Source organism: Halichoeres trimaculatus, unplaced genomic scaffold (assembly GCF_033239565.1).
Source record: "Halichoeres trimaculatus isolate MK-OKI-2021-1 unplaced genomic scaffold, fHalTri1.1 fHalTri1_scaffold_11, whole genome shotgun sequence".
In the NCBI taxonomy this organism is placed as follows: domain Eukaryota; kingdom Metazoa; phylum Chordata; class Actinopteri; order Labriformes; family Labridae; genus Halichoeres; species Halichoeres trimaculatus.
Window position 1 is genome coordinate 28,848,213 of NW_027437189.1, and position 12,505 is coordinate 28,860,717.

The following is a 12,505-nucleotide window of genomic DNA, read 5'->3' on the forward strand; positions in this document are numbered from 1 at the left end:
TACTAAAACACAGGCAATCCTATCTTTGGATAAGTGAGATGAAAAAACAATTACTTGTGTTTGACAGAAGAGATTGCAAGCAACTAACTGACAAGATTTATTAGAGAAGAAGGTAGATTTTCAAATTTCAACATTTCTCCGCTATCACACTGTCTCTTTCTCTGTTCATGCCTTATTTACTCTCCTCTTCTTTCACGTCCTCTCCTTTCATATTCCTCTCATTTTCATTTTACCCTTTTTGTCGTTCTCTCGCAGATGCTGTTTTTATGTTTCCCTGTCATTCAGTCATTGAAGTGTGTTTGCATGTGAATGTAAGAGCCTTCTCGTCAGCATGCTTTCACACCTGGGCATGTGCATGTTTATGTGAACACGTGTAAATTTGTCACCTTCAGTGCTTCATAACTACTTGAAAATAGCGTGCGATCTGCAGAGAGATGGTGTGTTATAATTTTCTGTGCTGGCACAAGCACAGGCTCAGTTGAAATGATGAAGATAGACGAATCGATGGGTGGTTGAAGAGAGAAAGACGCGGTTGGAAAGTGAAGATTTTCCAAAGAGGCGTAATTTGAGGCATGTTGCTTTCTGTTTGTGGTTTCTATGTTTTATATGCTGCGGGGTGTCTTATTACTGGTTTGCATGCTCGGAATACCTTTTGCTGTGTATATGTGTGATTCACTCATGTATGCTTGTGCTGTGTGTGATGTTTTAAGAGTCTTTTCATGCTTTTTGTTTGTTTTTGTTTGTGCTCTCTAAAGGAGCTGCAGATAACAGTTCTAAGCTGGTGTTGTCGATGGTCTTATTATCACCTGACTATTGGCAAAGGTAGATGTAGCTGAGACTCCCAACCCCCCTGCATGCAAGAAAAGCTGCTTTGAGAAATTAAATAGTTAAAAAGCAGGGTGGTGAAAGGGACTATAAACATGCCTATGTACTATCCCACCTGCTCAAAACACTTTTACATTACAAGACCAAATGTTGCTAAAAGGAGCTGGGATGAGACAAACTTGAAAGATCAACCACTCTACTACTGAGGCTCTTATAGCAGTGGTTAACACATGATCCTAACCAGTAACTTGTTCCTTACTAATCACCCAGTATTATAAACTTCTCACTGAAAGTAACTTGTGCAACTTGTGTGTGTGGTTGATTACTTCTTTGCTGAAACAATGCCATCAGGTAATAAATTTTACACGGTTGTGGTGCCTCAAGAACAAGCCTTTGTGGCATGAGTAGCAGAGCTTAGTATGTGTGATGAGCCTGTGATAAATTTGCCAAATTTACTCTGCCAATGCCAAACAGCTCACTCTGCCATTGACTCTTGTTCAGTGGATTGGATGATTGAATTTGAAATTCAATAATCAAAGATCATGAAAATAACAGCCTGGGCAGTAGTTTCTGTTCTTAGTAGCCCATGCATTTTGTAAACACATGTCCTTTTTTTAATAATGTGTTTAGTTATTTTATTGTATGTAGGGATGGATACTTTTCACATTTGAAACCAAACAATACCGATGCCCAGTACCTGGCAATCGGTATCAGTACTCAACGGTACTAATTTTTGGTACTTTTTAGTGTTTATGTGGTAGTAAATATTAATTCTTTTAACATTAAAATCTCAAAGTTTTTCAATTTTACATTTTTAATTTTCAATTTATAAACGTGCAGTGCTGTGTCATGTTTAGCATGAAAATCACCTACTGTCCCACTCCCTCACAGTCACAAGGATGTGTTTAGGTACCTAAACATGGTACCATTTAATTTTAAGTGCATCAGTGCTACAGACAGAATTTGGTCAGTACCTATAAAAGTACCTAATATGTTACCCATCCCTAATTGTATGTTGACCTTTTTTTTTTTTTTTTTTTTTGGGGGGGGGGGGGGGGGGGGGGGGGGGGTATTGGGTATTGTCATTTGTTTGTGGCAAGTGCAAATTGAGTGTGTGCAAATATTCTGTCTGTAACTGACTGTATGCTGCACTTGCTGCTCTTTCATTCATTCTTTGATGAATACATCCCTTACTGCAGTGCAAACTTAATTTTTGTTGAGTTAATATTGATGGGAGAAGTTAAACAGATGAAAACTTCTATAACCTCATAAATTAACACAAATCTGAGGCAGATCATTGTTGGTTTCGACCTACCGTACAGTATTTTTGTCATACTGCATTATCACAGAATAGGAACTTTTAATGAATTTTGTTCTTCCTAATCAAAATGAGCCCCATAAAACAAAGTCAGCGTTATTTACTTTGTCAATCTCCAAACACAAAGTGAGAAAAACGGCACTGTTTAATCCCCTCCTCTGTCTTTTTGTCTTTTTCTGTGTGTGTGTGTGTGTGTGTGTGTGTGTGTGTGTGTGTCTGTGTGTGTGTGTGTGTGTGTGTGTGTGTGTGTGTGTGTGCGTGTGTGTGTGTGTGTGCGTGTGTGTGTGCATGTGTGTGTGTGCTCTCCTAGGCTCAGAAGCTACAGAAGAAAGATTCACAGCTGAAAGCGTTGGATGCTTTCTACAAGGAGCAGCTGGCACTACTGGAGAAAAGGGTACGACGCAAAAACACACACACACACACACACACCACACACACACACACACCACACACACACACACACACACACACACACACACACACACACACACACACATACACACACACACACACACACACACACACACACACACACACACACACAGAAGTTGCACGTACAGCACTCCAAAAGTAAGACTGAAAAAATTGCCACCCACCTCCCCAAAAACACATACAATCATAAAATTGCAGGCACAGACATTTTGATTTTCCATGAAACATCTTCCTGCACAGTTGATTTTTGCAAATTTACTCAGTCTAGCTGCATTATAAAAAAATAAATAAAATATAGATATTTCAGTGTCTCTGAACGTTTGTTGAGTAAATTTTTCAACAAGAATGTCGGGAGTTGCCTGTAAGTGGTCAAAGTGACTTTCTGAAATACATCTTCAGTCTTAAAAAGAATTTAATTGATCAATAAGTAAACAAATTGTACTAGTAAGGAACTAGTTGCTGCACTATGGACTGTAAAGAATTGTGGTGCATTGACAAAAAACAGGGACATAGGATGTCTGTAAAAGTGATTTAAAGGAGAACTCAGATTTGAACCATCCTGAGTATCTCCAGAGAGCCCTTATAAGCCCTTTCATCTGTCTGACATTTACCTGGCAGAAAAGGTGTGGGAGCTGCTGGGCTCAAGTTAAGTCTCAGCTTCAGTCGGCAAACACAAAAGAAGGACCTTTACACAGGTTCTCTGGAGGAAGTCCTCATCTGGAGCCCAGAGTGAGGGACCTTTTTAAGACATAATGTGTAAATCACAGTCTTTTGTTCTGTTTACTATGGCTCATTCAGCCATAATATAAGGACGTCTTCACGAAGGTTTACCGTGCAGTTTATCAGCTTGAAGCTGAGGTTAGACTTAATGTACTCAATCAGATTTTAACTGATTTATTTTTACATTTCAGATGATATTTGACACCTTGTCACAGCTGTTGAAAATATATTTGTGCATGTGTGCACGGTTAGCAGAGGTTATGTTTGGTGTCTGCCATAAGAGGATAGAGTTCTTGGGAGCCACTGACTCGAGCAACAAGCCTTTTTCTGTTCGGTTAAGCTTTTTAGTCATAGCATGTCCAATCCTGTCCTGCTATAGAAGAGACAAGAAAAGGGTTTTCTTTCCTCATTTCTCTCTCCCCTTACTTCATTTATTTTCGTGTCACTTCAATTTTTGTTTGGAAAATGTGAAAAAAGGATACAGCATAGAGGCAAACAGAGCAAGTCGCATCATGGCTTGTATCCTAAATTGACTCTATTTAAACTTGATCCCTGCTTGAAACGTGTATAGAATGAAGAACTTATCACATCAAATTCTTTTCTTTTTTTTCAGCTTTAACTGTAGGAGCGATCAAAACAACACCACACAATACACGTGACTAGTGAAGCAGCAAAAACTCAACAGAACAAAATGAGAGACACATCAGTGGACTATGATACTGTTTAGCTTCTTGTTCCTTTGCTGTATATCTGAGGCACAAATCTATACTAGAGTCTATCTTTGTCCAGTTGCAAGCAATATTTTGTTATCTTCATTTAAACAGGGATAACGTACAGTAAGCGTCATCTTACAATTTACAATTTACAGTTTCTCTTAGCAGACACTTTTGTCCAAAGCGACTTACAACACTAAACAGTTGAGGTATGGTGCCTTGCTCATGGGGCACCTCGACAGTGGTGCTAAATTGTAACAACACCTCTCCAGCATTCAGCTTCAATCTCCATGGCCAGAGTATCAAGTACTATATCTTATTGTATCCTGACCATAGACTGTATATAGAGTGGACAGCGTGGCTCTGCTGTTGTGCAGCCAAAGTCTGCTCAGTAGAGGCAATGAGGGACTAAGAGAGAATCTGAGTGGAGCTTGGTGCCAAAAATTATATTCTTTATTTTCTTTCGAGAGTCTAATCACTTCTTGGCTCTACCTCCTGACATATTTTACAGTCCTCAATAAAAATACACAAGAACAGCAGATGTCAGTCATCGTTAAACATGAAATTAGCCTAATGAAAACAAAACTTTCCAGAAAAAAAGAGGACTTGAATTTAATACATTGCAGTCTATGATCCTTATGTATTAAAACCTCACATACTTTAATATAACGTAGCATAACAATGGTAACGTAAAGTAAAATAATGAAAATAATGTAACAATGTTGAAAATGCAATGCAACTTTACGCAATGTTCCCTGCTGCAGAAGACGTTTTTTGAATTTTGTTTGACATTTACCGGTACTTTTAAGCTTCTGTCAAACAGATTTTCTAGATTTTCTTAGAGGTTTCACGCTGATCTGCACTGCACATTTTTTTTCAACTTTATAAAGTATATCTGTCTTCGGCTGTGTCCAAAATCACTCCCTATTCACTATATTGTGAAAACGTCATTTTGTAGTGCTGTCAAAATCTGAGTGAGCATGGTCATTCACTATATAGTACACTCAATGTATCCCACAATGCATTTTGAAAAGTAGTGTAATAGGGATGCTCACTATACTAGCAATATTGACCATCATGCATTGTGGTTTAAACAGGAGGAATGGCTGAATACATGATTACTTATTACTGATAACATGAAACAACATTAAAAACTGCCAGAGAATAGCACTTATCTCTCTGTTCAACTTTCGTAAGCTGCACAAATATATGGTTCATTAATTTTCTAAATAATGTGTAATAAATGATTCTATTGTATTTGGCTGTTGCGGAAAATACACTAAGTATAATATTAGTTATCATTGAAATAAATACCATTTTGCAGTGTTTGGGAAAATGATAACTGTAAATCCCCAACCGTCTCTGAGCGACACAAGAGTAATTATGTCACTGTCAGCGGCTGGTGAGTGAGTGAGTAGTGTCCGAAATGTTGTTTTAATTTAGCCGATTGAGTGGACTATGTAGTCCACTACATTTAATTCACTATACAGTGAGTAGTGAGTAGGGAATGAGTGAATTACTTCAGACACAACCTTAGTGTTTACTTTTCCTGTTTTTAAAAAATTCATTCTCTCATGTCTGTACCTAGTAAATACTGTAGTTATAACATAAATAGTTTGAAGTAGACATGGTCTTCGTGTCTTCAGTTATGAACAGTGGGTTTGTTGATCTTCTCTGACTAAGTTTATTTACAGATCTTGTTGTTTTTCTGAAGGGTGACGATAGGATCCATATCTGTTCCCTCCATTTCCTCCTGAGATCTTGTGGCTTTTTACTTTAAAGAGAGACTCTCACTGGCTTACGTCACCTAAAACAAAGAATTTTAATTAGCATGCAGTCAGCCTCAGACATTTATAAACTCTGAATTGTTTGGACACACACTGGAATAGCAGAAACACACATACACACATGGGTCTTGGTGTCAGATGTTGGCTATTTGTGTTGGTTTCATTAATAACTGGTTGGGTTTACAGAGGGAGCAGAAGACTGGCAGGCTGACACATGGGAGGCACAAGCTGTGTTTGCTGTTGGGCTTTGGATGTTTGTAGAAAGACCTTTATGTGTTGGTATGTGTGAGGCTGTGTGACAGAGACAGACGGAGAGAGAGGGAGCTGAGTGCGTACTGTATGTTCAGGTGTACTGTATATGTAAATGTGTGAATTTCTGTGTCGATCTGCAGGATCAGTGTGTTTGCAGTCAGCACCAGAAGCCTCTTAATGCCCCGGGTTTAGTCTGTTTGAGTGCTCAAAATGTTCTCAGTTTTTAAGGTTTACTTTTTTCTGACTGCACAGCTGAGCTCATCCAAAATGAGTCAAGTCAAACTGAGTGAGGCTTATGCTAATGTTATGTTACCCTTTGCATTGACATACGTCTCGGATTGGGATGTAAAGGAATCTAAAAACTGCGAAAATATGATGCGTGTCGTTAAAGGGAAGGTTTCCAGTCAAAGTGACAGTCCAACTCCTGGGAAACAATCTGGGCAGAGCTTAATGTTTAACAGACTCCTCCAAAGAATCAAGACTGGTTTAGTGATATAGAGAAATATCAATGAATGAAGACTGATTTAAGTGCTGAAACAATTTACTGCAAATCTGGAGTTTGTATGCGTGATTCTCAGATTGCCTTTATCTTTCAGCAGCTTTCTTGGCAACCTATTATTAAGAAAATTATCCAGGGTTTGTGTTTTTTTGTTTGTTCAATTTTACATTGGAAAAACTTTAATATTGAGCTGCTTCCATACAGACAAACACTCTGCCAGCTCGGTACTGTTTAATTTTTCTTTTCTTCAGTTTTGACTGAACAGGAGCCCACCTGTCGAGCAATCCAGCTCCATCTTAGAATTTCTGAGAAAATGTCAATACAGAAAAAAAGTGTGATTCAAAGCTGTTTAAAAAATGAGGGTAGAATGAAGCTTTAAAATGTCAGCTGATGGCCATTTTACTGTTTAGCCAAAGAAGAACAATTGTTCGAAGAATCTGAGAAAACATTTGGTGAATGAAAGACACTTTTAATTCATTTTATGTCATCTATACAGGGAGCTAATCTTCTACTCTGGTGCAACATGTACACAAGTATAAAATGATGAGAGAGCAATTTCATTGTGTTATGGTATCTTACCCAGAAGATGCTATTTTAAAAAGCAAAAAATGCTAAATCACTGGATACAGCTTTTAGCCTTTTTAACCCCCTCATGAGTTTCTAATCTTGCATTTAATGAGATTGGTGGTAAACTGTTAACAAATAAAGCTTTTGGCTTGAACAGTCTCTTCAGTTTCTGAAAATGTAACCAACAGACAGGGACGGCAAAAATCTCTGCAAACTGATCATAGGCAGCAGATTCATCCCTACCTTACAACTGGTTGGCATTAACAAATGGTCCTAGAAAGAGCTACACATCTGCGCAGAAACTGGAAGTTGCTGAACACAGAAGAAGCCTTTATGTAGAAACACAGTTTAAACCTTTTAGTTTCCCAACAACAGGTTATGTCTCATATACCAGTGAGATCTAGTTTCCCAATATCTTATATACTTTGTTGAAGTTTACTGATGACTTTGTGGTCACTATTTAGAGTGCAAAAGGATAGAGGAAGGCAAGCACAAAGACTTGGCTATATATTTGAAGAAATTGCTTGAACTGAAACCTGAAAATGGTTCCTGTAAGCTTTAGAATTTACTAAAATATACTCCCAAAAGTCACCTGTTTGGTTACAAGGAGAGACAACAAGAATTTTTTCTCAATGTGTTTCCATAAACTATAAACTAGCACCCAACCAAATATCATCTCCAGTCATGGATTTTAAGCGTATCGACCATAGACCGTATAATTAGTGGACATAGTCTCCCTGACGTCACCCGTCTGTTTCAGAAACAGATTTTTGAAGCAGATCGGCTATCCCAGCCATTTGGGAAGTGGCGGGGCCTTGAGTACAGTTTTAGGGTGCTCGCCAGTCACGTAAACTGAACTGTGTCTCTGGTTGGGTAAGCTATCCTCTAACTGCAGAGTAAGAAAAAAAAATTCACCCCCGCACAGTGTGTACTGATAGTAAAATTAGCAATTCAGACAGAAGAGGTTTTCTGAACCAGGCTGAAGATATGTTTATGTCTGCTGTAAAACAGCTTTTTTTTGGCATGGTGTGTATGTGACTTCTGGTACTTCTGGAGCCAGCCTCAAGGGCACACTGGAAAAACAGCAGGTTTTACACTACTGCATTGTCTCATATTCTTAGACCAAATGTTGCCTCTTGGCATCCAGAGATTGAGCCAGCAGTGTTGATAGCATAGCTTTTGCATGCACCTTGCTCTTCTTCAACTTATTTCCTCATTTTGATGACATCTTAATCCAATAACATCAATCTTAAAAATCCAAAATGACAGCCACTTAACCAATCAAGACATAGTTGCCAATTCATCCTCTTAAGTCTGTGATATGATTTAAAAAAATGTAATTGACACAGACAAAACTTTGCTCACTTCAGAATGTACCTGCTCGTTTCAGTCCAATTCATGTTTTGTATCTTTGCTTTCTCTCACTACCTGCTTCGTTTCTTACTCTGAAACATACGCACACATGCACGCAGACACACACTCTTTTCATAGCAGAGAATAGTTTGAAGGTGGAGGAAATAGAGCGTACAGAAGGAGATAATAATCCTCCTCCAAGTCTGACAGGTTGCTTGACACGCTGTCAGCAGGGGCCTCCACGTAGTGCACCAAAAGAAAAAAAATCTGCACACTACACTTGCGACTAAAATGCTTTACTCCACGTATTGCCAGTGGCAGCTCTTTATTTCCCAGCCACACAGACTGGCAGAGGACTCTATTTATGATGGCATGAAAGAAAACACGCATACTGTATACACATTAGCTCACACACTAAACACAAATCTACATACACACATATTAGCTGTTCTGTGTGTGTATTCCTGACGCGATGGTTCCTTCTAATCAGAGCTCAAGTTTTTAAACACTTTGTTAAAACTCCCACTTTTTTTGCTGTCTTGCATTTCTTTATGCAATACTCTGTGGGCCCCTTTCAGCCTGAGTCAAAGTTTAACTCTTTCATCCTGTGAAAAGCTATCTGCTCAATATGCTGCAGAGAAAGCTTCAAGTCTGCTTATTAGTTTAGCTTGTTAGCAGTATTTCCACAGAGGCTGCACCCATCTGGAGATGAAGATATGAGTTTTGTATCATTACTAAACACTGCAGAAATGCGGCTTACATTAGAGTTGCCTCATTATTTTCACATCGAAGAAAAGTGCTTGTGTACATTCCTAAACAGTTGTAAACAAATCCCACCAGCCACATTTAATTTAATGTTCCTGTTGAGTTTTAGCTGGTTATAAAACAGACTGAAATTGATTCTGATGCCTTCAGATGACCTACAAAAGTCAACAGACCATCAGGGAGACGGTAGACTCTTTTTTTTAACAGACATTTTAAATTCATTTTACTGCTGCCCCCCAGGTATGTGTCAGACGAATATTTTAACAGCACAGCCTTTATTTACATTTTCCTCTAAAAGGAAAAAAAATGAGTGATGTATTTGACAGTTGAAAGGCAGCAGGGGGATTTTTTTTCTACTGCTTGCACATTGATAGATCAGCAGCAAAGAGATAACATGCGTCTCTAAAAGACGATATGATGATGACGACCTATGTATGATGCATGAGTATTTAGTTATTCTTATCTTATTGTTCTAAAAGAATGTAAAGGAAGCTGAGTAAAAGACGAGTTTGAAAGGGTAGGTACAATAAGCAAAGGCTTTGGCCTACATCTTTTCAGGCCTTTTTTGTTATTTGTTATGTTGATTTCTTTCGTTGTTGTTGTTGTTGTTGTTGTTGTTGTTGTTGTTGTTGTTGTTGTTGTTGTTGTTTGTTGGCTGTTTGTTGGCTGTTTGGTGTCAATGCAGAAATGGCATTTACCCAGTATTTATTCATTTTCACTTCATTGTGCATATAAGTTTTATGTTTAAAGTGACAAACTAAACTAAACTAAAGTGAAATAAACTATCTAAACTCAACTAAACTATCTAAAGTAAACTGATGCTTTGTCATTTAGAGTCACCAAGATAGTCACAAAAGAAAAGTTATTCACAGAAGCCCAGTGTGGGCAAAGATCTTTTTCTAAGCCAGTATTAGACATTTTCCACCTGCTAGGTAGATTGTGTACACTTATAACACAGAACACAGTCAGAATCATGTTTTAAAAGGATTTTCCTCATTTCATGTTGGAAAACCACAATATAATGTCATTATGGCAACATGAAGGAAAAATACAGTGATATAATTTTAGGTCATATCGCCCGCCCCTACTATTTAACACATAGAAACCCTGTGACTTAATTTGTTTAAGCTTTTATTAATGCTAGGGATGGCACTTGATCCCACCAAGCATATCCATTACAAAATAATTTAACTACTAGAAGCCATCGAAACCATTATCTCTTGAAGTTCTTGTCAAAAAGCTCTTTTCATTAGTCAACAACAATTGCCAAACAGCTTGTTTTCAGTGTCAGATCTTTTATTTGTTATTAGGAAAATACTCTTTTTTTGAGATATGGCACTAATATCTAGCTTAATGCGAAATTTGATATCATAGCCATAGCAAAAGTTCATAAACAAGCGTGCAGATAGCTCGTTGGTTGCTCCATTAGTGGCTCCTGTGACCCTTAAATAGCTCCAGTACAGGAGGAAGATCAAATTCATACTTAAAAGAGCATCACTTAGGTGAGACATATATCTTTGTATGTAGAGAATGAGGTACACTGAATGTAAAACACAGAAACACTTCTATTGTGAAGCGCTCACACACACACATTGTACTTACACACTGTCATCACAAAGACCAGGGTCAATGGTGTTACACCAGAGAAAGCTTTTTTGTTGGTGGTGGATGCTGCCCCAGCGTAAGGTCAGAGCAAAAGGTCAGATGAAGTGGGAGTGTGTGTGGGTTAAAAGACTGCACCTTTTTACATTCAGATCAAAGAGTAGTGTGTGTGTGTGTGTGTGTGTGTGTGTGTGTGTGTGTGTGTGTGTGTGTGTGTGCGTGCGTGCGTGCGTGCGTGCGTGCGTGCGTGTGTGTGTGTGCATGTGTGTGTGCGTGTGAATTTTTTTTCCACCCACCTGTGGACATAGGTTTGTAATGTGTCTGCAAAAACAAAACAAAAAAAAGATCCAGCCCTTGGTGAGTGTTTTTATATTTTCTTTTATCTCTTACGCATGTGCAGTCTGAATACAACAACCTCATTAGTTTCAGGGCTGAATGACTGAAGAGAGAAAGAGAAAAGAAAAAAAAACTGATCTGAGACTGTAAGTCTTATTTGGTTTCTATTACAGTTATACTAACACTAATCTTAGATTGTTTGATCAGTCAAGAACAATGGAACCCCAGCCACGACAGCTGCAACAACGTCATAACTAGAATAAAAATAACTTTATTTAATAAATCTGCTATTGAACTGTATATCATTAAAACCACATGTGTTTTTAAGAATTAACCACACCCCGAGACAGTCCTTTCAAATTCTAAAGAAGAGGTGGGGGGGATTTTTCTATTCTTTTGTCTGTCTCAGGTGCCCCTGTCATAGCTTTACATGATTTAAAGCTCAAACAAATCTCTGTTTTTCACACACTGATGTTTTAGGAAACCCTTTACCTCTGTCTGAAATCCTGTTTAGATGTGGTGTCTTTAAGATTCCCTGCTCCACAAACCCCCTACACTCTGATTGGCCAGCCCTCCGGAGGCCTGTAGGAGGCAGAGATATCAGCAGACCTTGGTGTTTGAGGCCCACACCTCCAATGTGTCATGATCCAGTTGGCCTCCTCATTTCAGTAATGATTGTTAAGATCTCATGCTCTTTTTTAAATGGAGCATTTTGATTTTTTTTACAGATGGATTCAGGGGTTTCTACAACAAATGAATATGTAGGTTTAAAAATCTGCACACTTTTAGCATTAGTATCCAACACTGTTACTTCATATCCATGTAGACCATATGGAACCCCTTCCCCCAAACTCACTGACTAAGGAGCTGGCAAGACAGAAATTTTGGTATTTGTAAACATTTCTTAAAGGGGACATATCATGCTGATCCCTGATTTAATACATACATATAATATAATAAATTTGAAAACAAGACCTTTCACCCCCTGAATTGAAAAAAAATGAGATATTGTATTTTTTCTGATATCCTAGAACGAGATTTAATGCCTCTAAAAATAGGTCATTGCCAGTTGGCCGCGAGATTTCGACCGTCGTGACGACACAAGGATCCTTTCTTTTTATTGGAGTAATCTGATAAAGCAGCTCCTCCTCTGTGATGTCAGTTAGTCACACAACCACCACCGAGGGATACACCCACCAAGAGCCGAGTGTTAACGTATAAACTATACATGTTACAGTACCGGTTTGACTCACCACACTGAAGCATCCTGAGATGATCTGTGTCGAGGTGGATTTTCTTCCTCCTGAGCTGCAGAACCGTCCGGGTCTGACTCAGG

General features: G+C 38.5%; 1 protein-coding gene across 2 annotated transcripts in view; it reads left to right on the top strand.

Moving 5' to 3' along the window:
• The window catches only part of chchd6a (coiled-coil-helix-coiled-coil-helix domain containing 6a), a 94,284-nt gene that overhangs the window by 32,250 nt on the left and 49,529 nt on the right, over positions 1 to 12,505 (top strand). For both annotated transcript variants that reach the window (XM_074681711.1, XM_074681710.1), the window contains one exon: positions 2,454 to 2,537. In XM_074681711.1, the coding sequence (XP_074537812.1) occupies positions 2,454 to 2,537 (84 nt within the window). The remainder of the gene's footprint in view (positions 1 to 2,453; positions 2,538 to 12,505) is intronic.